This window comes from Microcebus murinus, chromosome 11, assembly GCF_040939455.1.
Source record: "Microcebus murinus isolate Inina chromosome 11, M.murinus_Inina_mat1.0, whole genome shotgun sequence".
NCBI classification, from domain to species: domain Eukaryota; kingdom Metazoa; phylum Chordata; class Mammalia; order Primates; family Cheirogaleidae; genus Microcebus; species Microcebus murinus.
The window spans coordinates 44,837,047-44,864,013 of record NC_134114.1 but is presented as its reverse complement, the minus strand read 5'-3'; the positions used below and the strand labels follow the sequence as shown (position 1 = coordinate 44,864,013).

The 26,967-nt window shown below is 34.1% G+C and overlaps 1 protein-coding gene across 4 annotated transcripts in view; it reads right to left on the bottom strand.

Annotated features, from left to right (window-relative positions):
* Nucleotides 1-26,967, bottom strand: part of KIF2A (kinesin family member 2A) — a 69,450-nt gene that overhangs the window by 19,810 nt on the left and 22,673 nt on the right. For 2 of the 4 annotated variants that reach the window (XM_012784040.3, XM_012784043.2), the window contains exons 2-16: nucleotides 19,142-19,236; nucleotides 18,067-18,186; nucleotides 15,908-15,962; nucleotides 14,623-14,688; nucleotides 13,890-13,990; nucleotides 12,148-12,243; nucleotides 10,135-10,189; nucleotides 9,580-9,742; nucleotides 7,232-7,322; nucleotides 7,039-7,102; nucleotides 6,067-6,158; nucleotides 5,557-5,699; nucleotides 4,992-5,196; nucleotides 1,451-1,561; nucleotides 158-225 (exon numbers count right to left, since the gene is read on the bottom strand). In XM_012784040.3, coding sequence (XP_012639494.1) covers nucleotides 158-225; nucleotides 1,451-1,561; nucleotides 4,992-5,196; nucleotides 5,557-5,699; nucleotides 6,067-6,158; nucleotides 7,039-7,102; nucleotides 7,232-7,322; nucleotides 9,580-9,742; nucleotides 10,135-10,189; nucleotides 12,148-12,243; nucleotides 13,890-13,990; nucleotides 14,623-14,688; nucleotides 15,908-15,962; nucleotides 18,067-18,186; nucleotides 19,142-19,236 — 1,525 coding nt within the window. Of the gene's footprint in view, nucleotides 1-157; nucleotides 226-1,450; nucleotides 1,562-4,991; nucleotides 5,197-5,556; nucleotides 5,700-6,066; nucleotides 6,159-7,038; nucleotides 7,103-7,231; nucleotides 7,323-9,579; nucleotides 9,743-10,134; nucleotides 10,190-12,147; nucleotides 12,244-13,889; nucleotides 13,991-14,565; nucleotides 14,689-15,907; nucleotides 15,963-18,066; nucleotides 18,187-19,141; nucleotides 19,237-26,967 lie in introns of all 4 variants that reach the window. The other 2 variants (XM_012784039.2, XM_012784042.2) reach the window with 1 other exon arrangement.

Genomic DNA, 26,967 nt, shown 5'->3' with positions numbered 1-26,967 from the left:
CAAAATGATTCTAAATATCATCTTAGAGAATAACATGCAAAAAAATTTTTTAAAAATTGAAAGAACAATGTAGCAAGATTTGCCTTATCAGAAATTAAATTATACTATATACTGCTCTACTACTACCCTCAAATTTCAAAATAAAAAACTCTCATACCTATTTGCATATCTTAATGTATTAAGAGTATTTTCACAGGATGCCATTCCTGGAGAGATTGTGGCAATCTATAGGGGGAAAATGCAAAGGTAAAGAAAATGTTATAAATGATCAAGACAATAATATTGACATAAAGTTCACTGAGGTCAAATTTTACTGTGGTTATTTAAAAATAAAGATTTATTAATGATATCTCAACTCCAAGATAAGTTGCTATCTTATACCCATAATCAGATAATAATTATAAAGCCCAGTTAAAAGATAAACAACTCTGAAGGCACAAGAAAATGATCCAAATCTAGTAGAAAATGGAGGAGCTTAGAAGGGAGTAGTAGTACTGAGTGACTGCTCCCACACACCTTTTTTTTTAAAATAGCTTTTTGCCAGAGAGCAAGCTCTGCTGCTGTCACACAGGTTAACTAAAACTTGATTAGAAGCTTATAATCTTGGCCAGTTGCAGTGGCTCATTCCTATAATGCTAGCACTTTGGGAGGCCGAAGCAGGAGGACTGCTTCAACCCAGGAGATTGAGGTTACAATGAGCTATGATCAACTACACTCCACTTCAGCCTGGGTGGCAGAGTGAGACCCTCTCTCTAAAAAATAAAAAATAAATAAAGAAAGAAGACACTTGCAGTCTCACTGGTTAAGCAACTAAAGGACATAGTTTCGAAGTTGGGATCGCAGCAGCTGGAAAAGTGAAGTCTGTCTCAGAAAGGAGAAAAGCACAGAGGAGGAAACCCTAATTTTACATATAAACTGCACAAATCTCTGGCGACTGCTGAGTTAGGCATACACAAAGCAAGCTACAAGCAACATAGCTAAGTCTAAAATAATTAAACAGATTTCAATTCCAGTTGCTTTCCACAACAGGGGAAACAAGAGTTTATAACAAGTTAACTTCTGCTTAAACAACAAAACCCAATAATATTCAGAACATAAAAAAAGCCAGCTTCTCTACAAAGTATTCATTTATAATACATATGATATAAACCCAAATTACTAGACATATGAAGATATAGAAAAGTATGACCTACATGCAAGAAAAAAGAAATCAAGGGACTAGCCCTAAGAAGACCCAGATGTTGGAATTAGTAGAAAGAACTATAATTGCAATATAATCCTCTCTATCAGACTGCCAGGGATCACATTTTAAATATCACTGTATCTCTCACAATAAAAGGATTCAAATGACTGTCATTAACATATATTATAAATTTTCAACAAATATTATATAGTTATTCCTTGAGGATTAAAATAAAACAAATAAAGCAACACACAAATGCAAACTTACCATGCAGGTACGAGAGTTTTCACCTATGAATGAATCTCTTAACACCTGAGTGAGTTTACTTGCTCGGAAAGGAGTATGAGGTTTATTTCTTCCTAAGGCTCTGATGCACTCCTGAAAATTAAGAAGACAAGTCTCACAAATTAAGTTTTCTCATAAAGAGTAATCTTAATTTACATATTTTAAAAGATTTTTTACTCTAATATTTAAAGTCTGATCAGCTCTGAAAATTCTACTAACAGTTTTGTAGCATAGTATAGATCAGGTGTCCTCAAACTACAGCCCACGGGCCACATGCAGGTGTTCTTGCCCGTTTGTTTTTTTACTTCAAAATAAGATTTGTGCAGTGTGCATAGGAATTTGTTCATAGTTTTTTTTTAACTACAGTCTGGACCTCCAACGGTCTGAGGGACAGTTAACTGGCGCCCTGGTTTAAAAGTTTGAGGACCTCTGGGATAGATATTCCAGTAAGTGCTTATTCAAGAAAATGAAAAATGACAACTAAACCTACTTTATTATTCCAAAAGATACTTCTGCACTAGTGTTTAAACACTATGACTACTGTTTAAAAGTGACAGGCAGTAGGATAACTGTCAAAAGTTAAATTTTTAAAGTGGTACTCCAAAAAAAACCCAGATACTTTATTATAGTCTTTATCTTTGCTTTTCTACTAAAGGAAGAGATATAATAACCTGGCCTAACTTTCTGAAAGTCATTCCATGTTTTTCTGAGAAACTATTTCTTAGTTCGATTCTGTGGTTCTTGCCCTCATACAAGAAAAAAAAATGACTGATTTAGGCCCCTTGGAATTTATCTAGGTACCCTCAGAATTGGCCTGCAAACTCACATATCCCATAATCCATCTAAAAAGAATGAATAATGTGTGCTGTATGAAAGGAGAATTTCTCCACTTCTGTTCAACATAGTGCTGGAAGTCTTGGCTACAGCAATCAGACAGGAAAATGGAATTAAAGGTATCCAAATGGGGCAGAAGAGATCAAACTTTCACTGTTTGCTGATGATATGATATTATATCTAGAAAACCCCAAAGATTCAACCAAGAAACTCCTGGAACTGATCAATGAATTTAGTAAAGTCTCAGGATACAAAATCAATACACAGAAATCAGAAGCATTCATATACGCCAACAACAATCTAATTGAGAACCAAATCAAAGACTCAATTCCTTTCACAATAGCAACAAAGAAATTAAAGTACCTAGGAATATACTTAACCAAGGAGGTAAAAGGCCTCTACAGAGAGAACTATGAAACACTGAGGAAGGAAATAGCAGAGGATATAAACAGATGGAAATCCATACCATGCTCATGGAACGCCAGACTCAACATCATCAAAATGTCCATACTACCCAAACTGATCTACAGATTCAATGCAATACCTATTAAAATCTCATCAGCATTCTTCACAGATATAGAAAAAGTAATTTTACGCTTCGTATGGAATCAAAGAAGACCCCGAATATCAAAAGCAATTCTAGGCAACAAAAACAAAATGGGAGGCATTAATATGCCAGATATCAAACTATACTACAAAGCTATAGTAATTAAATCAATATGGTATTGGCACAAAAATAGGAATATTGACCAGTGGGACAGATGTGAGAATCCTGATATAAAACCATCCTCATATAGCCATCTAATCTTTGACAAAGCAGACAAAAACATACGCTGGGGAAAAGAATCCCTTTTCAATAAATAAATGGTGCTGGGAAAACTGGATAGCCTCTGATGCTGAATGAACTGTGAAAAAAAAAAAAAAAAACTGGATAGCCACCTGTAGAAGGCTAAAACAGGACCCACACCTTTTAACTCTCACAAAAATCAACTCACGCTGGATAACAGACTTAAATCTAAGGTATAAAACTATTAGAATTCTAGAGGAAAAAGTTGGAAACACTCTCCTAGACATTGGCCTAGGCAAAGAGTATATGAAGAAGTCCCCAAAGGCAATCACAGCAGCAACAAAAATAAATAAATGGGACATGATCAAACTGAAAAGCTTCTGCACAGCCAAAGAAATAGTCATGAAAGTAAACAGACAACCTACAGAATGGGAGAAAATTTTTGCATCCTATGCATCTGATAAGGGACTGATAACTAGAATATACTTAGAACTCACGAAAATTAGGAAGAAAAAATCAAATAACCCTATTAAAAAGAGGGCAAAGGACTTGAACAGAAACTTTTCTAAAGAAGACAGAAGAATGGCTAACAAACATATGAAAAAATGCTCAACCTCTCTAATCATCAGGGAAATGCAAATCAAAACCACAATGAGGCCGGGCGTGGTGGCTCACGCCTGTAATCCTAGCACTTTGGGAGGCCGAGGCGGGGCGGATTGCTCAAGGTCAGGAGTTCGAAACCAGCCTGAGCGAGACTCCGTCTCTACCAAAAATAGAAATAAATTAATTGACCAACTAAAAAAATATATATACAAAAAATTAGCCGGGCATGGTGGCGCATGCCTGTAGTCCCAGCTACTTGGGAGGCTGAGGCAGTAGGATCGCTGAGCCCCGGAGATTGAGGTTGCTATGAGCCAGGCTGACGCCACGGCACTCACTCTAGCCTGGGCAACAAAGTGAGACTCTGTCTCAAAAAAAAAAAAAAAAACCACAATGAGATATCACTTAACTCCAGTGAGAATGGACTTTATCAAAAAGTCTCCGAACAATAAATGCTGGAGTGGATGTGGAGAGAGAGGAACACTCCTACACTGCTGGTGGGACTGCAAACTAGTTCAACCTCTGTGGAAAGCAATATGGAGATACCTTAAAGCGATACAACTGAATCTACCATTTGATCCAGCAATCCCATTGCTGGGCATCTACCCAAAAGATCCAATGACACTCTACAAAAAAGACACCTGCACTCGAATGTTTATAGCAGCACAATTCATAATTGCAAGGCTGTGGAAACAGCCCAAGTGCCCATCAATCCAAGAATGGATTAATAAAATGTGGTATATGTATACCATGGAGTACTATTCAGCTCTAAGAAACAATGGTGATATAGCACATCTTATATTTTCCTGGTTAGAGCTGGAACCCATACTATTAAGTGAAGTTTCCCAAGAATGGAAAAACAAGCACCACATATACTCACCAACAAATTGGTATAACTGAACCTAAGTGGTCACATAGGTACTACAGTAATAGGGTATTGGGCAGGTGGGAGGGGGAAGGGGGGCGGGTATATACATATATAATGAGTGAGTTGTCCACCATCTGGGGGATGGTCATGCTGGAGACTCAGACTTGTGGGGTTGGGGGGGGGGAAATGGGCATTTATTGAAACCTTAATATCTGTACCCCCATAATATGCCGAAATAATAAAAAAAAATGAATAATGTATGCAAGGAAAAATTTGGGGTACAATAAAATCTATAACTGCCACATCATAAACATCTAAATTTTGAAAACCTCTCTATTTATTAGGTAAAACAAGTACTGTTTTGCAACTGAGTAAAGAAAATTAAAGTCAAAAGTAAAAGACCTTTCATGATTAAATAAATATATTTTATTTACCTTGAGTGCTAAAAGGCTTTTATTAATTTCAGCACCTTCAAGCCTAGTTTGCCTGTCTGCACTGGAAGTATCAGCTCCTCTTTCATTTCCAGCCAAATCGATGAGAGAAAATTTGCCATGTAGTTTTCCTTTTCTTCTAAGAATAATCTGAAACACTGCATGGCTTCGAGATGAATGGGCATTTGCAGATGTTTGACCAGATGTTCTACAATGTGTAAAGATATCTTGATACATAAAAACTTCAAGTTACATGTTCAAAACCACAGTATTTTCATTAAAAACAACTATTTAGCCAGTTTTCATCATTTAAATGGAGATGAGATACTTTCAGTTGATGACACTTAAATGTAACCAGATTTATATAATTTAATTTGGTATATTTCTAATATATTTGCAGTATAGTTTCAATATAATAGAAGTCACTCAAATTTACAAGTAACAACAGTTTTTATGAGCAATGACTTTTACTTCCAAGGTGTATTGAATGATATCCTCACTTTGTTTTTATGCTATACCTGAAGTATCTAAAACTGAAGTTTCTTTTCTTAATTAAAATGAGTTTTACCTGCAACTGTTGCCTATGTCAATGAGTTTTAGTACATCTTCAACACATTTGACCTCCCGTTCCTGTAATCCCACCACTTGAACCTGCTGTTTTCCATCTTCTAGAACTCTTAGTTTGGTTTTCCTATTTAGCAAGTCAAACACCTATGAGAAACCATATTCAAATCAGAAAACTATAGAAAAAAGTATCAGTTCTATAAAAATGAGCCAGGGTTTGAAAATATTTCAGAGATTAAAATAATAATTATTATTAGAATGATAGTAATGCTCAATATTGACTCTGGAAAGTTTCAAAGGACATTTAAAAAAATCTTACAACATAAGCTCTAACATAAAAATCCCACATATACATAAAAATATGTGGTGGTGAAGGTTGCACAATAATATGAATGTACTTAATGCCACTGAACTTATAGTTAACATGTCAAAATTTATATTATGTATATTTTACCACAATTTTAAAAAATAAAAATTAAAAAAAAAAAAAAATTAAAAACAAGTTCCCACTTACCTTTCCACTATAAATTTCAAAAAAGGTTGCATATACTTGAAGTTCCAGCTTCTTATAGTTTGGCTTCTTTAGCATTAAAAAGACATCTCGAGCTACCAAGAATTTCATATACATAAAATTAGATGTAACAAATATTATTATTTTTTTTTTTTTTGAGACAGAGTCTCACTTTGTTGTCCAGGCTAGAGTGAGTGCCGTGGCGTCAGCCTAGCTCACAGCAACCTCAAACTCCTGGGCTCAAGCGATCCTCCTGCCTCAGCCTCCCAAGTAGCTGGGACTACAGGCATGTGCCACCATGCCCGGCTAATTTTATATATATATATCAGTTGGCCAATTAATTTCTTTCTATTTATAGTAGAGACGGGGTCTCGCTCTTGCTCAGGCTGGTTTTGAACTCCTGACCTTGAGCAATCCGCCCGCCTCGGCCTCCCAGAGTGCTAGGATTACAGGCGTGAGCCACAGCGCCCGGCCTAACAAATATTATTTTTAAAAAGCAACTCAAATTTTCTATTTTTAGAAGAATCAGCTAATCATTACCTAGTATAATAAAATCAACAATAAAAATGAACACCTAAAGTGAATTGAATTTTATAGGAAAATAGTAATAGAAGCTACTCTCCTTCCATATTCCATAAAAGGATGTTATTACTTCTCCTTACAAATAGCATGAAACCATAGATGGTCAAAATAAGGTTATTCTCATACCGTATCAAACAGCTTTTTACAATTCAGCTGTGCAACAATACTAACCTCCAACAACGTGCTACAGTCCACCTACACAAACAAAACAAGATTTCTGCCCCCCAAAACTCAATCTTACAGTTCATTTCAAGCCATCTAATAACCTATAACTGTCGTAATATACAGTAGCTAAAGCATTACAGTTGCTGAACAATACTGTCAAACCTTATTTCAAAGTGACCTGAATAATATTTAAGAATATTCCAAATTAAATGTGAAAAGGAATGTTACCTGCTAATGCATAAATTCCTTTAGAACAATCTTGGTTCTTTCCTGAAAAGTCACCACCCATAGTCTGTATTTTAAAAAGAAGATGAAGAACAGACATTATTCAGGAATAATTCTCAAGGATTTAAGTCTCAGAATTAAGTTATAAGGAAAAGAAAGTATAACTTCATACCAGGATGTAACTTCAATTACTTACATGAGTTTTTCCACTTCCAGTCTGCCCATAAGCAAAGCATGTAGCCATTCCCCTTTCAAATATAGTTTCCACTAGTGGTCTAGCAGTAAACCTTAAAAAGAAAATGCATCGGTCAGAATGTTTTGCCAATATTTAAATATCAAAAGTAATACCAAGTAATACAAAGTATTTTATTAATAAATGAATCTTATAACAAGATTTTAAGCAAATCTTTGCCAAAAGTTTTAAATAACCATATCCTAGAATTACTTAAAGCATAACTTCAATCAATAATTCCATAATAAATAATGACATAATAAGGCATACATAATGAAAACAAACAAGAACTATCAATTACAATTTCAAAAGAAATAGAATTTAAAAAGTTGTAATCTCAATAGAAAAAGAGAAAAAAATTGCAAAAAATTATTTTCAGACTGTCTAAATAAATGGAAAAATGATAATTACTTTGAATGTAGACAAGTAATTTACACCTAAGGGAAAAGAATAAAAATTGTGCTTATAAGACATTAAATTCTGAGTTGATAGCCTTGCTTCAGGAAAAGGATGCCTAGATATTATGGCTTGGATTACTTTTTAGACATATTGATATAACCCATAGCTAGAGTTAAAATAAAAAGGTGAGAAGGGATAAGAAACGCTTCTTCACTGAGCAGAGTGAAGTACTGAAAAGTATACTAAGTATTAAAAAGTACAATAAAAAAGCAAATCTATAAGTGGAATACTTTATACAACTCTTTTTTTTTTTTTTTTAAGGCAAAACTGAAGAAGGCACAGAATAAAAACAGCAGAAGAAATTTGTGGTCAAACAGAAGCAGAAATGAATCTATAGACCAGGCGTGGTGGTTCACGCCAGTAAACCCCAGCACTTGAGGCCAGGAGTTAGAGAATAGTCTGGGCAATATCAGGAGGCCTGGTCTCTACAAAAAAGAAGGAAAATTCTCCAGATGTGGTGGTGTGTGCCTGTAGTCCCAGCTACTCGGAAGGCTGAGGCAAGAGGATAATCTGAGCTCAGGAGGTCAAGGCTCCAGTGAGTTATGATTGTGCCACTGCACTCCTGTACTCTGGGCAACAGAGTCTCTTAACCTAGTCTCTTAACATTAATAATAATTGGGTGCTTGGCCAATTTACAATTATAATTTCCTTTTAAACACATTCTTCACAATATCTCTATCTAGCATTCATGTGTTTTTTAACTTTATCCTTTTTCTTTTACAGCTGAACTTCCAGTTTACTGGCTAAAGACAAATGAAGTTGGTCTCAACAGTATTTCATTTGTAACACTTGTAATTCGTAGGAGTCTTAACTGTAATTTTCTCTTTTCCAGTCATTTTTATAAAATTAAAGGGCAACAAAACATAGTATTCAGGTAATTACAAAAGACAGGCAATATAAACTAAAATAGCAATTCTGCTAAAACTATCTGTTATAATTATTAGAAATGAATGTTTGAAAACTGATGAAAACTTAAGTTTGGTACAAAGATTTGGGATATCAATGTACAATACATGTAAATTTGAATTGTTTATGAAATGAATATATAAACATATAAGAAACTCATGTACTAAAACTATCTCCAAGCCTAAAGATGATAAAATCAGGCAAATGCAAGTAGATTTACAGAACTTTTTCATATTCAGTGGTGGTACATGCTAAATAAAGATTTAGACAAATTTATGATTGACAACAACAGGTATTTTATTTTATTTTATTTTTTTGAGACACAGTCTCACTTTGTTGCCCAGGCTAGAGTGAGTGCCGTGGCGTCAGCCTAGCTCACAGCAACCTCAAACTCCTGGGCTCCAGCAATCCTGCTGCCTCAGCCTCCCAAGTAGCTGGGACTACAGGCATGTGCCACCATGCCCGGCTAATTTTTTCTCTCTATATATATTAGTTGGCCAATTAATTTCTTTCTATTTATAGTAGAGACATAGTCTTGCTCTTGTTCAGGCTGGTTTCGAACTCCTGACCTTGAGCAATCCACCTGCCTCGGCCTCCCAGAGTGCTAGGATTACAGGCATGAGCCACCGCACCCGGCCAACAACAGGTATTTTAGAAGTCCTCTTCTCATCACATTCCATTCCTAGAGGTTAACATTTTCTAGAAATTTCTTATCTACATATACAGTTTGCGTGTGATACATATATTAGCAAGTAGCAACGAAAACTATGATTTTAGAGAACAAGTGTTCATTCATCATAACATGTATGACATTTTCTTTGTCTAAGCTCCGAATGAAAAAATGTATATAGCACCTCTGGAGAAATATTATAAGATCAATGTAAGTTTCAGAGTGGTGAACAAAATGGCATTAGAACAAAATTCTGACTTAAAAAGAATTTACCTACCTGTAAACCATTTCATTAGGAGCTGAGTCATCAAAGGCATAATCAAAACGAAATGTTTGGTTTTCTAGGTACCTTGTTAAATCTACTTTTTGTTTTGGTTCATGTACCATCACAACATCTTTACTAGGAATTGTGATTACATCAAGATCTTTCATTTGAGTTTCTAAAAGAATAAATGAAAATCAATGCCCAGTAATTCTCACAGCATTCAAATTAATGTGCAAAAATTATTTCAAGTAGTAAGAATTTATATAAAAGTAGCAAGTTCTGTAAATATGAAGATAATATCCCATAAACATGCCACTCAATAAGAAAATATTTCAAGAACAAAGTAAAAAAAAAAATAAAGATTTCTGTGAAGCAAGAACCAGGAATGGCAATAATTCATATAGCAATAACAAACCAACAAGTCTAACCATAGAAATCTGCATAATGGGTACATACAAATGAAAGGAAATGATTTACATTTTTCCATACTGATTTGATTTGTGCTATTAAAATACATTACAAATAAGATAAAGTCAACCTTTTATTAGAGCTCATTAAGCAGCATACCTTTTTTATTGAGTGGTCGTTTTCTTACACAAACACATATCCTATGTTCATCAATCTGAAAATAAAAAATATTTTATTTCTGTCATTATAAGTGTTATGTAAAACACTGTAAAGTTAACTGTGTAATATTTCCTCCAGGGGCTTCAGAAATTTACATATAACATAAATATAATAGGTAAGCTTTAAAAACAAATTAGCTTTACACAAATTTTAATGGTTGTCAGATAAAATTACTTCCAAAATTCTCAATGTAATAGAAACTTGCTTATTTTGTTATTTGGTGGACTGTCATCTTACAAAATAAATTCGTAAAGGGTACTATTTTTAGTAGCATTAAGTTCATGTTAAGAAGCTGCCTTATACACTTCAAGATGTGCTGTACCCAGCAAAGTAAAAATTTCTACTCTACCAAGTGGCATTTTTTTCAGGTTGATCATAGGGAAAGTTGTTGGCAAAGATAACTATAAGCAATAAACAGTATTCTCTGGAGATTATTGAACAAAATGATTTAAACAATTTAATTTGCTAATTCTAATATATAAGTATTTTTGCATAAAACTTATATTCCCAATACATGTCTCTGTTTAATAATAATTATAAAGCAGGAATTAACAGAGTATGGCCTGTGGGCCTAATTTAGCCTACTACTTCCTTCTGTAAAGGTTTATTGAAACACACTAATTAAAACAAATGTCATACCCATTAGTTTATGTATCATCTATGGTTGCTTTTACAATACAATGGCAGAGTTTAATAGTTGTGACAAAGTAAAAAATATTTACTTTCAGGCTTCTTTCAGAAAAAGTTTGCCAATTCCTGTCCTAAAACATGAGCCTAGATTTAGTAGGTGAAACACATGGAGGAGTAGCAAGGCCTAAAGTATATGGGCTACAAATATCATGAACAATTCTACTGAATTCTGTATAATACATCTGACCAACACAAATGTATCTTTTGTAGCTAACACATTTTTTATTTCCTAGGTCAGGTGGATTATTTTTATAAGTACCAGTTACTTAAAAAGTATTCCCTATCTAGTAAGTTCTCATTCTTTAACAGGAAAGGAGTAAAAAAGCAGAATATTTTTTTCCAGTACTAGATTTCTAGTCCACTGTAGCCCTCAACAACCATCACTTACTGTTAAAAGACAGAATAAAATGTATTTAAAAATAAAAAATTACTAATAGTAAACTGGAATGACGGTGGGATCTATAGTCCAAGCCAAAGAGGAAAATAAACTTGGAACTGAGATCAAAGTATAACTGACAGTCAGGAAGGAAACTGTGTCTTCTGCTGTCACCCCCTGAACTCTTGCTCTGCCCTTCCAAAGACAAGGAAGCTTTGCTTTGAAAAGGACATCTCATATATCAAATTATGGGAAATGAGCATAAATGTGGATTATTTCTTGATTTTCTTCTTAAAACATGGGGAATGAGCACCAATTAGGAGAGGAAAAACAACATATAGCTACTGTGTTTCCCCAAAAATAAGACAGGGTCTTATATTTATTTTTCCTCAAGAAGACACCCTAGGGCTTATTTTCAGAGAATGTGTTATTTTTTTTAAGTATGGTACAACAATCTACATTTATTCAAATATAGTTAAGTCGTCTTCTTCTGGAACATTATCATAACTCTCCAAACCCCAAATTCCATCCTGAATTTCTTGTGACTCTATTTCCTTTAGAACCATTGGCCCCGATCTCTCATGTCGAGCCAATAGAGCTCTCATGGGGCAGATGAGAAAGACTGCTGGTCGGGTCTTCTTTATTGCTCCACCACAAAATGCACAGGTTGTGCAGATAGGCTGCGTAGCCACGCCCATCACTAGGTCTTATTTTCAGGGTAGGGCTCATATTGCGTAAATGCTTAAAAATCCTGCTAGGGCTTATTTTATGGGTAGGTCTTATTTTCGGGAAAACACAGCAAATGCAATATGAATTTAGTGAGTATCAAACATGTTTTTATTTAAAGCATAAAAAGTTCCAGAGTAATGGTTTACAAAGAATCTTACAGGATCTGCTGTTGTTAATGGTCTATAATCCAAACTTCCTCTGAAGTCTCTGATCATACACATAATTTCATAATTTGGATTTGTAGCATCAACATCCTATTAGAAGACAGAGAGAATTCACCATTTATTCTAATTGCAATAATGTTGTACTTGTTGCATTTATAGTTATATACGATTTGAAAATTAAAATAGATTGAGTCATCTGTCATAACCAAGCACAAACTCAAACTGAAGATGATATAGTTTCAGAGTTTAGGTTTAATATGTTCAGAATCACCTCCATATTAAAAACAATTCTCTTAGTCTGCATGTACTCTGTTAACTCCAAATTAAAGCCACTCTTTACCTATTTCAAAAATCTATATTAAACATACACCTTAATTATCTTAGAAAATGGAGCAAAAGAGAAATAGTGCTAATTTTCACCACTGGCAAAGAACTCTAGAAAAGTTGAAATTCTAGAAAAATTCATTTAATCAGATTTTTCTTCTAATTTCTTAATCCAATGTTTTAGCAAAGTATTAATAGAAATATGGATTTATCCTCATTTCCTATTTTTTTGTTGACTCTCTTAAAAAAAACTAAGGTATGATAAAACAGCTCCAAATTGTAGAGGACATAGAATTTAAAGGAGCCAAGACAATTTTTAAAAATTTTAAAGTTCATGTTAGTGAATGCTGACTGCAATTTACTTTTTTGCTTCAAAACTGAGAAAATTCGGATTAAGATACAAATAGTAATAGTTAATAGCCTCTCCTAGCCATGAACAATAAATAATTGAACATTTTAAGAAATCAGATTTTTTTATGTATCGTATTCAGATTTCTTTTGAATGTAATTAAATTACAAAACTGTTACTAAAACTTACTTTCAATTAACCTAGGAAATAACACCAACTATGTCAACTGAAAAGCAGAATGTGAAATAAGAATTAAGAGATCACAAAGATGTTTAAGTATTATGAAGTACCCATAGAAAACACCAGGTGGCATCTGTGCTAAATATCAGTAGATAACCTATTTTGTGTACTATTTATTTTATTTTTTTATTTTTTATTTTTTGTCAGAAATGGACTACGAAATTTACTATTTATTTTAAAACCCAATTAGCCATACTCAGGTCTCTTTCAGATAAAAGCTGATTTATTCAGGTTGAATATTATACTGGGTCTACATTTTCACAACACAACATCTGAACTGGTAATTTAACATGATTAAGGGTATTTGGACATACTATTAAATAAATAATACTGATGATTTACTATAGTAAACAAGTTCTGAGAATATAATAGATATCAGTACACTCGGGGAGTTGTACGTACAATAACACAATTTCTAATATGTGAAGACCTGTAGGGGGATAAAAGACCAATCCTCTATGCAATTTTCCCATTGCTATTAAATAGTTTTGTTACCATTTTAAAATAAAAAGCCTATTATTCTTGAACCTTATACTGTAAACATTATAATTTTGTAACACAATGGCTTATTATTCATAATGGAACAAACTCTGAGGCTAACTCTGAGGCTAACATATACTAAGACATGAAAAGTAAATGCAACAAAAATCTGTTATGGTAATTTATTTTCACAGAAGTCTGTATTATTCCTCAATGTCAATTTAAGGAATTCATGAAGTTCTTGAAATGAATTGCTCAACTATTTTTTCACAAGTCAATCACTTTGATCGATACAGTCTAATCCTTGGTTTGTGCATAAAGAAAATATATGTTTGTTACAAACCTGGGCTCTTTTTTCTCTAAGTTCTTGCTGTTGCAGTCTCCTTTTTTCCCGTTTTTCTTGCAATTTTTCTACTTCTTTCACACAATTAGATTTTCTACGAGCTGAAAGAAAAAGATGAGCTGTAGTATGTATAGGTTTCTTTGTTAGAGTACTGTACTTACACTCAAAAATTCTACATATGATTTCACCACATACACACAAAAAAGGTACACAGTGACAAAGCATGCCTATAACATCTACATGAGCTCTACTTATGAGCTTCTTTATCAAAACTAGGAACAGGACAATAAACAAATGAGAGTCCAGAAAAATGACTCAAACATATTGATACATGTCATCTCTTGGTTTAGATCACAGATCTTTAAACTGAAAGGATCAAGAAGCACAAGACTGTCTTCTGAAACATCTGACATATTGTTATGTGCCCAGAATTTCAAACTCAAAGCAATTGAAAAAATTTCACACAAAAAAATTTTTGATCCAAAATATACATTTAAAAACCCAATTAAGAGACTAAACTAATTATTAAAAAAAGTAAATTTTCCACAGTGGTAAAAAGAAATCTGCAATCAAGTTTGCAATGAAATTGTTACCATTTGGAGACTTATAAGAATGACCAAGAGAGAATACATGTATGCCCAAAAATGACTATATCCTTGATACATAATTTACATACAAGGGGGTCCAAATTCCTTTTTTGCAGCTTGAACTGGAGATATATCTGAAACACTACCATTCTGTTGTGCCGAGGAAGACTGTTCAGGAAGCTGACTAGGCCGTGCACGTGCAGAACCCACCACTGTAAGTAAAAAAATTTTAAATTCAGAACAGAAAATCACTAAAAGCTAACTTTGGTAAAATGAAGAGATATCTCAAAAAAACTGTTACTTAAAAGTTACATCAGTAAATTGCCAAGTTTTCTATTTATACATACCATATTTCATTTATACACATATAAATCAATTCTGTTCAATGAACAGACATAAGCCAGAAGAGGTTTTCAATGTAATATGTGCAGACTTAGTTTCAAAAATGTAATTTTAACTACAAAACTCAACCTGAATAATTTACATAAAATCAAAGCCAAGCTTGATTTTTAATAATCATTTAAAAATATATATGTGAACCCCTCCATGTCTTAAGATTTCAGACTGCATTCTCGTTTTTAAAAATTCACATTATACAGAAAGTAAAAGTTTCTGTACAGAAGGTAAAACTTTAAAGTTCTTCAACCCTCATTATATTCCAAATCCCACTCTTTGCAAATATGCTAATCTTCAGCAGAGAATTTCCCAGTGTGGATATTATAAAGGTGAAAAAAGGATATGAAATTAAATATAAACTCTTATAAAGAAATATAAATTTTAACAAGATTCAAAGGATAGTGTTTAAACTGAAGGACTTTCCCTCTACTTCTAATCTCTCCTCTAATACTTCTGTCTGTCCTGCTCCACCACCCCACAGAGAAAAACATGACTATCACAAAGGACAATTTTGAACTGCTGAATAGTAGAAAAGAAATTAATTATGTTTTTCATTTTGTGACTGAAAATAAATGAAGGGAGACCTTCAGGTAACTACACAATTTATGCACCTGTGCAACTTTTCTTTAGCTGACTCCAAAGCTAACCATGATCCTTTTTGGTAACCCAATAGCCAGAAAATCATGATAAATGTGATGATTAAGTTTACCTTTGTGAATCAACCAATTAACTGACTCCTGCCCCATTCCTTCCTTTCTCATAATACTCTCCTCCAATCTGCAAATTATTGAATAAATTAGATGAATAAAATATGCATATGTCATGGAGTTTCATATTCATCATATATATTTTTAAAATCATTTTTTTGATATTATTGATACTGTGTTCGGAAATCAAGAAGATACCATCTTAAAATTAGCCATGTAATGTTTTAAATGAATAACGTCATCAAGAGTAGTACTTACTTCTGATTAACCTTTTCAGGGACATAGTAAAAAGTCAACAGGCAAAATTAAGTGATAAGTTTTTTTTTACCTCTATTATCTCTTGGAGGAGGATCATTCTTAATTGAAGCCACAGTCCGTCGATTCTATAAAAGGAAAAACATTTATTATATTTTCTTTCTTTATTCCTCATATAATATAATCTCAGCTTTTTTAAACAAAAGCAGACATGCACAACATACAATACATACAAAATACATACAATATAAAACTAAATGAAGAAAAACTATTATCTTCTAATGACTTATTACTAATGCTATCAATATTCAAAATTCCCTTATATGAGGTATTTTCTCTTCCTACTCTCTCTAAAAATATTCAGCAGTTAACACAAGCCAAGTACTGCTCTAAGGACTTTCTTTACAAACCTATGTGGCTATTATTATTGCTATTCCCATTTCACAGATGAGAAAACTGAAGCAGAGAATTTAAGCAGCTTCACTATGATTTGTGTTTTTAATCACCATGCTATCCTGCCAAAAACATGTAATAAATGGATATCAGGGGATAAATCATAAAATGTTAGTTCTAGAGAGCTTGGAATCCCTGGTTAAACTATCAGAATACTATGAAATGTTTATCAGCAGTAATCCTAAAAGGGTTTTATTAGAGTTTTAAGACAGCAAACTTTTGGTCGTATTATTCATTTACTCAGATTTAATTTTATTCACCTCAAAAAAAGATATCAAATAATGTAGTTTTTCTCCAACCATGGCTGCACATTCAAATCAGATGGGTACTATTAAAAGGACATCGATGCTAAGGCCTCCTGAGATAAAACAAAATTAAATCTCTGAGAGTGGAGCTCAGAAATCAGTATTTTATAAAATTCTCCAGGAATTTTTGTATAGCAAAGGTTGTTACTGATATACCAATAATAAACTTAATATGAAGATTTTCCACAGTTCTGAAGCCAAATATGAAGAAGAATCCATTTATAAGTGGTAATAATGACATTTAAGCAGTGACCCTCAATATGATTAAATGTATGAATTGAAAATCTGCTTTATATTCATATGCACTGCTTACATAACAGACTGTTTTGTTGGTATCATTAAGCTTCTATCATACTGTATGTGGATGCTTATTATGTCTTTCCTACAAGATAATCAAATTCTTACAGGTTGAAAGCCATGTCACTCATCTTTGTATTTCAGTAGCACAGTACCTGGCACCATGTGAAAAAAAATAAAAAATCAATAAATGCTTCCTCAACTGAACACAAAGAATTACAGATTCAACAACTTTGTGGTAGTATCTGGTTTAAATGGAGCTGTACTTTTTTTTCTGGAGACAGGGTCTTACTCTGCTGCCCAAGCTGTTGCCATGTAGTGCTATTATCTTAGCTCACTGCAAGCTCAAACTCCTGGGCTCAAGGGATCCTCCCATCCCAGCTACATCTCCCAAGTATCTGGGACTATAGGCCCATACCACCACATCTGGCTAATGTTTCTTATTTTTTGTAGAGACAAGGTCTTGCTATGTTTCTCAGGCTTGTCTCCAACTCCTGGGCTCAAGTGATTCACCCACCACAGCCTCCCAACGTGCTAGGGTTAAAAGCGTTAGCCACTGCACCCGGCCAGAGTTGTATTTTGATACAAATGTTTAATAGTGAAGGGTTTCGAGGGAAAAGAAGAGGAATTATTTTTAAAAACAGTAAAAATAATGTGATTTTAACTTCTGTAAAGATAAAATTGCTAAGGAAGATACAGCATGGTTTTAAGGTTTATCTTCACAGATAACAGAAGTAAATTACATGCTGTCATTTCAAATCTTTCTTTAATAAATATCAACAGCAGAATTTTCATTTCACTGACTGCCAGAGTTGGTATTCATAGATAAACAGCTATTATTCCTTTGTCAAAGTCATAAGTATTCACCAACAAACACTAACAAGCAAATGGTTTTGACTCATATCTCCTAAAAAGCTACTACTCTCAGGAAAAATCCTAATTAGGCAAGTAATTTCTAGGTTCTTTTCTAATGACTGTCGTAATTGTGAATTAGACAACCTCAATCCTTAAAAGTATTGTGTGTACATATGGATGTGGATAGCAGAAAGAATGAAAGTTTTTTTAAAAAGCAAATTAATCTCAATACTTAAAGCATTCCCTCAATATCCTAACAAGTTCAAACCAGAACATACACACCTAACACACACACACCCTGCTGTGAATTTTCATCACTGACCTTTACAATTTTGTTGACTTTGGCTGAGGATGCTGGAGGTGGAGGTGTTTCTGGACTGGGTTCAATGTCTTCATCAGGTACAAGATCAGGGTTAAGTGAAAAGATGCTCTCCAGGTCAATCTGTTTATAACAAAAACATTTATTTTGAGACTGCATTTTGACAATTAACCTTTTATTTTTCTAATAAATTGACATAAAGTAAATAACAGCTAAATGATTTCAGCCTAAAGGCAGTGCTTGCAAACTAAATTATACAGAATTATAATACATATTTAAAGAATCTCTCTTAAAACAGCATTTTATCATGTTGACTAGATGAATTGCAAAGCAACACAGTGGCCAATAGAACCACATAATTAACTTATAGCAAGTTTCAAATTTTATGAGCTGGGTTAAAAGAATAGTATATTTTCATCTAATAATTAACAAGTTTGACACATGCAATCACATAAGATATATAGGTGGAATCTACCTTCTTTTGAAAAGTTTTAAACATTTGAAAAATTTTCAAGTATTGATAAAGAATACATGTACTATATAAAACTATATTCTTTTTGAGACAGAGTCTCACTCTATTCCAGGAGTCCTCAAACTTTTTAAACAGGGGGCCAGTTCACTGTCCCTCAGACCGCTGGAAGGATGGACTATAGTTTAAAAAAACTATGAACAAATTCCTATGCACACTGCACATACCTTATTTTGAAATAAAAAAACAAACAGGCAAAAACACCCGCATGTGGCCCACATGCCATAGTTTGAGGACACCTGCTCTATTCCCTGGGCTATAGTGCCATGGCATCAGCCTAGCTCACAGCAATTTAAAATTCAACAGCAACTTTAAATTCCCGGGCTCAAGTGATCCTCCTGCCTCAGCCTCCCGAATAGCAGGGACTTCAGGTGTGCACCACCAAACCTGGCTAAATTTTTCTATTTTTAGTAGAGACAGGGTCTTGCTCTTGCTCATGCTGGCCTTGAACTCCTGACCTCAATATAAAACTATATTCTTTTCTGTTTTGTTTCACATTCAGCATCTTGATTGCAGGACTAGTAATAAAATTTAAACCAATGGTCATACCTCTTTGCCTTTTGTATCTCCATTTTCTATCCATTCAACAGTTACACTTTCATTATCTTCATTTAAAGATGTTACCATTGCTTGATGTATTCGGCCTAAGTGGGAATAAAATACACATTTTTAAAATACTATGAATTGTGGCATTCCTATACAGTCAAATATAATTTTAAAACTTGTAATCTTTTTTCTTTAAATGACACTGCCTCTCCTTACAAGAGATGTACACAGAGTCTCAGGATTAGAGAATGAATTTTATCCATGGGTCCACAAATCAATTTGCTACTTGTCAAGTCCAGGAACTCAAGAAATTAGATTGAGGCTGAAAGTTTACTTTCAGTATTTATGATAAATTGTCATATAGTGATATGGAATGCTTGAAATTTTATACTGTTAAATAGGTCTGATCATTATAAAAATTCCTTACTATGAGCCAAAAAAGGCTACAAAGATGAAAATTCATAAAGCAATTTTTAATACTATACTGACATAAAACACTTTTTACTTAAAAATCACTTTTATTGAATATTGTGCAAATTGATACAATTAATTTAAAATTGAGAAATCTGAGTCCAAGAAGGTTGGGAAATGCTAATTTAAAATGGCTTCTTCTATATGTTACCTATTTAGATCTATTCTATTCCTTACTTTCCCTGACTACTCCAGACTTATCATCTATAGAGAGAAGATATTAATGTATTAAACCTGCTTTCCCCTATTAATAGACTGTGGATCATATATATCTGTTAAATAACTACAGATCTAAATAATTATGTGTAATTATTATATAATACTCCATTATGTTTATAATAATTTATCTAATACCTATTGATGGTCACTTAGGATATGTGCAATTTTTTACTATTATAAACACTGCAATGAATACTATCGTATATTTGTCACTATCCACTTGTCAGATTATTTCCTTAGGACAAATTTCTAGAAGCAGACAAACAGAATATTTATTAAAAAAACTTTTTTTTAACTTGTTTCATCTGTTTTCATCTTACCTATCCTTTCGATTATCAGTCTAGTAAGAACAGAAACTACGTTATATAACTGCATCTTTAATATTACCTAAAAAAGTGCTGAACATATGGAATTTTCAAATGTAGTTCTTAAACGAAATCCTTGGGGCATCTATAATTTTACTTTAGGGTAATTTATAGTTATTTAAACATCTAAAAACAGATATACAGTACATAAAACAATGTTAGTATAAGGCATACAACAATAACCTTAAATAAAATATGGGCACTGTAATAATTTGAAAGTGTTATTATGTATGAAATTACTATGAATAGAGATGATTACCTCATAGGTATATTTGTTGCTATTAAATGGAACAGCGTAGATTAAAATGAGCCAGTATATAAAAAAGCCCACCTCTTATGTATGGGCTCAAATAAAAATTTGCAGAAGTTATAAATGAATATAATCTTGTAAAAAAAATCCAATGTCGAGGATGTAAATACTCTCAAATGATATACTGATGCTGCTTTGTTTAAAAACTAAAATATAAACTAGTGATCTTTCCATGAGAATATGTATAGATTTACCTATCAATTTTAACCACCACATACCATTCCATAAAAGGAATGTATCACAATTTAACTTTACTAAGAATAATTTTAATTGTTTCCAACTGTTTGCCATTAAAAGATGCTGCACTGAATATATAAACATAGGTATGAATGTTTCCATAAATGAAATTTCTAGAAGCAGAATTAATGGGTCAAGGAAATTGAAATTTTGATAGCTATTTCCAAATTACCCTCCATTTACATTCCCACCAATAGTGAGACCTATTCCCCCACATCCTCATCAACACTGAGCATTATTAATCTAAAATTGTATCAATCTAATGTATCAGATCTTTCTTTAAGCTGCTATTTTTTAAGCATGAATATGTCAGATACTGGCTCATTTTAATCTACGCTGTTCCATTTGAGAGCAACAAATATACCTATGAGGTAATCATCTCCATTTTAAAGATGAGAAAACTGAAGCTCAAGATCACACAGTTTATAAGTAGCATGGATCTGAACCTTGGTCAGACTGTAAAAGCACTCACTATTAATTACTATGTTTCTCTACTGCCTTGAATTTTAAGTAGATGATGTTTATATGGCTTAAAGTCCAGCATTCCTGTAAAAACTGATAAACTGGAGCGAATATTCTCAACACGCATTGTGCACCAGACATTCCTAGGGAATTTTTACAAAATAAATGACAATGCCTGCTCCCAGATAATAAGTCTATTCTTACCAAATTCACTGCTATCACCCTGGTACAAGCTACCAATGCCTTGTCCTTAGATTACTGTGATATTCTCACAACTAGTTTCCCTGCTTCCAACCTATCTGCCCTTCTGTCAATTCTCCAGAGCAGCCAAAATATTCCCAGTAGAAACTAAGTCAGATACTACTCCTTTGCTCAAAATCTTCCAATGGCTCCAATCTCATAAAGAGTAAAAGCCAAGGTCCTTTCAATGGCCTTTTAGTGACCTCTAGCAAAGCCCTACTTGACCTGACCCCTCATTACCTGTGGCCTCATTCATCCTTTACTAGAGTGGCAACTTTCCCTTTCAAGGGACTGATTCCTATCTCACACAGTACCACCTCCAACCCCCCTAATCCCCAAAAGATGGGTCAAGGACTTAAATGCGAAAGACAAATGTGAAAGCAAGTGAGTAAACAATGGTACCATTTACTGAGATAAGTGGACATTGGAGGAGAAACGTGTTAGGGTGGAGGAAACTGATCAGCTAGAAAATACCGGGAGGATTCAAAATGGAGAGGCTTAAAGAGTGGAAATTAGGTAACCCTTACTTCAATTTGATTTAGAGAGAAATTAGGTAAATAACCACTAGAAATGGTATATGTCATTTGGGTCCTCTTGGCAGCAGATGTGACAGCTAGGTGTGCAAGAGGTTTATTGTGAAAGATAAAAGAGGGAGGAAAGATGGTTGCCAAGGGCATGGAAAACTTTCAGACTATGATGCAGATCTGAAACCTATGAAGGAAATGGGGATATGAAAGAAGAACTGAGCAGACCTTGATGCAGATCTGACAAATTCTTGGCCAACCCAGCAGGGAGCTTCAGAGCAAGACTGCCTATTAGAGGAGTCCTAGACTGGGCCAAAATGGACATGCCCTATTATCCATGGTATACTCTGTCACCGGCTGGGCGTTTCACAGGAAATTCAAGGCCTCAGCCAAAAAGCTAAGAATCCAGAAGGTACTATCAGCTAGAGGCTATGAGCTGACTCTACTCCCTGAAACTTTCTTTCTTAGTGGGATATCCAAGCAGTGTATTTACATGGTTGTAACAGGATTTGAAAAAGAAAATGAGTTTAATTGGTAGTGGAAATGAAGAGTGGATCCCAGAGAGGCTAAGTAGCCCTGCTAAGGTAAACATAGTCACCGTCACAAACTGGAATGGAGGAGCTATCACTGCTGCATCAAACCACACATCAATCACCATCTCCACATTAGTGAGGCTGAAACCCAGCAGCCACCCTTGTCCCCACGGGCCATGGAGCCTCAGAACAGTAATATGAACCATTGGGGACAAGAAGATTATCACAACAAAGGTTTTAGAGAAAATGAAAGGGTTTAATAAAGACACTGATATGGTTTTATCAACAGGAAAAAAGGAAATATTTGAACCCAAGGAAGATTATTTGAATACCAGATGATCATAAAGAAAAACCCTCAACAGGAAATGGAGAAGCTGTGGTTGAGGTTGTCGAAGAAATGAGTACAGAGATGGGTCTCCATGCAATTACCAACAGAGTTATAGAACAATAATGAGAATGCAGAAAGCATGTGCATGTTCCAAAAGGCAAGACCAACACTTTTCCTACTGTTGGGCATCTACTTAGTACTCCAACTTTTCTGGGCAAGCAATAGTGACTTAATCCATCATAACTAGGTATGCAAAAAAAGGTAGACCTGTGGGGCAAAATATTTATCAGGGCTATAGTTCACAATCCCACAGGGACCTTAATCTCCAAAGAGCCTAGAGTAATTAGCAATGAGAGGATAAAGAAAATCAAGGAGAGACTACCCAGTATTAGCAGTCTCCTCATTGGAACACTGGAACCTCCATGACTTCAATTCCCAACGTAGACATCGCGAAAGCCTTAAACCACAAGTAAGCAGAATCAAAAGCATCTGATCCACAAGCTAAGACTAAACTCTAGAGGTTGAGAAGGGCAGGACTGAGAAATATGTTGGCATATCTCTATCATAATACAGTTTACTCATCCAACAAGAAGAAATGAATATGAAATTCCTACAGTAAAAAATGAATAAATGAAGTCTTAAGCATTTGCTTTTTGCCAATTTATCAAATAACTAGAAACATCTGCAGTACCCAATGCAGCATGGGGCTTTTATTTGTATTAAAAGATGTCTATAAAAAAAGAAATCCTAACTTTTCCCAATATACCTTTAAATTTATTTATTTATTTATTTACTTATTTATTTATTTATTTTTGAGACAGAGTCTCACGTTGTTGTCCTGGCTAGAATGCCATGGCATTAGCTTAGCTCACAGCAGTTTCAAACTCTTGGGCTCAAGCAATCCTGCTGCCTCAGCCTCCTGAGTAACTGGGACTACAGGCACATGCTACCATGCCCGGCTAATTTTTTCTATATATTTTTAGTTGGCTAATTAATTTCTTTCTATTTTTAGTAGAGATGGGATCTCACTCTTGCTCAGGCGGGTTTCGAACTCCTGACCTTGAGCGATCCTCCCACCTCGGCCTCCCAGAGTGCTAGGATTACAGGCGTGAGCCACCACACCCGGCCTGCCTTTAAATTTTTAAAAATTGTTTCAATTGAGATGCTCAAGTGCCTCTTTTTTAATTGTAATAAAAATTTACAATCTAATTTTTTCAGGAATCAAATAGCAAGCACCTGTTAAAGATGTTAAATAAGGCTGGGCACAGTGGCTCACGCCTGTAATCCTAGCACTCTGGGAGGCTGAGGAGGGCGGATTGCTCGAGGTCAGGAGTTCAAAACCAGCCTGAGCAAGAGCGAGACCCCGGTCTCTACTATAAATAGAAAGAAATTAATTGGCCAACTAATATATATAGAAAAAACTAGCTGGGCATGTTGGCACATGCCTGTAGTCCCAGCTACCAGGAGGCTGAGGCAGCAGGATTGCTTGAGCCCAGGAGTTTGAGGTTGCTGTGACTAGCCTAGGCAACAAAGCGAGACTGTCTCAAAAAAAAAAAAAAAAAAAAAAAAAAAAAAGCTGTTAAACAAAATAAGAAGAGAAACAGATACAGGAAAGATTTTTCAAAGTAAAATCATGATATAGTGACAACATATAGGCATAACAAGAAAGTTTCAAGCCTGGATGACTGGGAGAATGACAGTACTAGGGAGAGAACAATGACATACTCTATCCTAAGGCTCAGTAGTTAATAGCAATCATGCACACATGGGTGTTAATAATATTAATCAGGACTGGAAGTATCTTCCCCAGAACCTGTGACAATTTTCTCACGTGGCTCTCCAAATACCATCACACTTCTCTGGGCCATCTGAGAAAATTCCTGTATTCCACCTTCACTAACTTATTGCTCTTTGCCTTTCTTTGATTTTCCATTTACTTTATTGTGAATTATATCACATATAATTTTATATTATACATTTAATTCTACATTAAAAAAAATAGAGCAAGCATCTCTGTATCCACCACCAGCCAGGTTAAGACAACAACACTTCTGAAACCCCACATGTTCTCCCTAACTGAATCTCTCCCTCTTTCCTCTTTTGTCCTCCCAAGAATTAATCCTTACCCTGACACTTAAGATAATCATACTCTGGCTTTTCTTTATAGCTTTACCACCTATAAATGTAAAACACACATATAAAAAAATCTAAACAGTTTGCCTATTTTCAAACTATATATAAATGGATTAACACTACTTTTAGACATTTCTTTTGCTCAACATTTTTTGGATTCATTTATGTTGTATGTAAGTGTTGTATATATAAAATGTACATAACTCATTTTTACTACTATATAGTATTTCATTATGTGAATATGCTAAAATTTATTTATCGATTCTACTGTTGGTGGACGATGAGTTGTTTTCTGTTTCTGCTATCAGGAACAATGATGCTATGGGCATTATTATATATGTATATTTCTCCAGGAAATATATATATAGTAGAGAAGAAATATAGAATAAGAGTATACACATATGAAACTTTTCTAATTAGTGCCATGATGTTTACTATCTATAGTGGCTGTACCTGCAATGATTTGTAATCCAACTAGCACTTACTTCACATCCACAATACTTAATATTTGTCAGTTTTATTATATCATATTGTGGTTCTAATTTCTGATTTAATGAGGTTGTGTCTATTTTGTGCTTGTTGGCTATTTAGGTCTTTTGAGTTTCTTTTTCTTGCTACTTTGCTATAGAAATTCTCTATATATTCTTATTAACCTTTTGTTACATATATTGCAAATATTTTCTCCAAAGTTGGGGCTTTTCATTTTCTTTACAGTATCTTTTGATGAATTTTAGTTCTTAATTTTAATGTAGTTAAATATACATTTTTCCATTATGGCTCTTTGTGTGTGTGTGTGTGTGTGTGTGTGAGTGTGTTATAAAATTCTTCCTTGGACTGAGATCATTAAGACAGTTTCCTACATTTTCTTCTAAAGTTTTACAAAGCCTTTCACATTCAGAACATTAATCTATTAGCATTTTGATATTTGTGTAGAATAACACAATTTCCCTTTTTTCCCCCCTAAGTAAAACAAATTATTCCAGTACCCGAAAAGCCCTTTCTTCCCCTACCTATCTAAAATACTACCTGTCATATCTCAGACATACACAAAGAAGTCCATTTCTTTACCCCTGAACCAAAATGACACTGTTTTAATTACCATTAAAGCTTTGCTTATTAATGTCTTGCCATAAGGTAGAATAAGCCCTTCTGCCTTACTGCTCTTTAAGAGTTTCTCTGGGCTAGGGTCATTCATGTCTGTAATCCTAGCACTCTGGGAGGCCGAGGCGGGAGAATCGCTCAAAGTCAGGAGTTTGAGACCTCAGCAAGAGTGAGACCCCCATCTCTACTAAAAAATAAAAAGAAATTATCTGGACAACTAAAAATATATAGAAAAAATTATCTGGACATGGTGGCACATGCCTGTAGTTCCAGCTACTCAGGAGGCTGAGGCAGCAGGATTGCTTTTGAGCCCAGGAGTTTGAAGTTGCTGTGAGTTAGGCTGACACCACGGCACTCTAGTCTACAGAGTACAGAGTGAGATTCTGTCTCCAAAAACAAACAAACAAACAAACAAACAAAGAGTTTCTCTGATCTTCTTGCCTTTTTGCATATTTGTATAAATTTTAGAATCAGTTTGTCAAGTTCCAAAAATCAACTAAACTAACAAAAACAAAACACTACCTACTGGGATTCTGAGTGGAATTACATTGAATATTTTGTTATGGATTTTTACATCATTGATCAAGAGTGATACTGCCCAGTAATTTTCCTTTCTTGTACCAACTTTATTAATTTTTGACATCATGGTTATGCTAGCCTCTTAAAATGATTCTTTATGGCAGAGTTCTTCCTTTCCATTCTCTGGAATGTGTAAAATTAGAATCATTTGAACCTTGACTGTTTGGTAGGCACTGGTTAAAACCATTTTGGTTTGGGGTATTATTTGTGGGAGGATTTAATTTCCTTAATTATAGAATTATTGTAGTTTTCTATTCTTGACTGTTTTGATATTATATTTTTCTAGGAGTTTTATATACATTTTCACATTTTTGGTAAAGTTGTTTT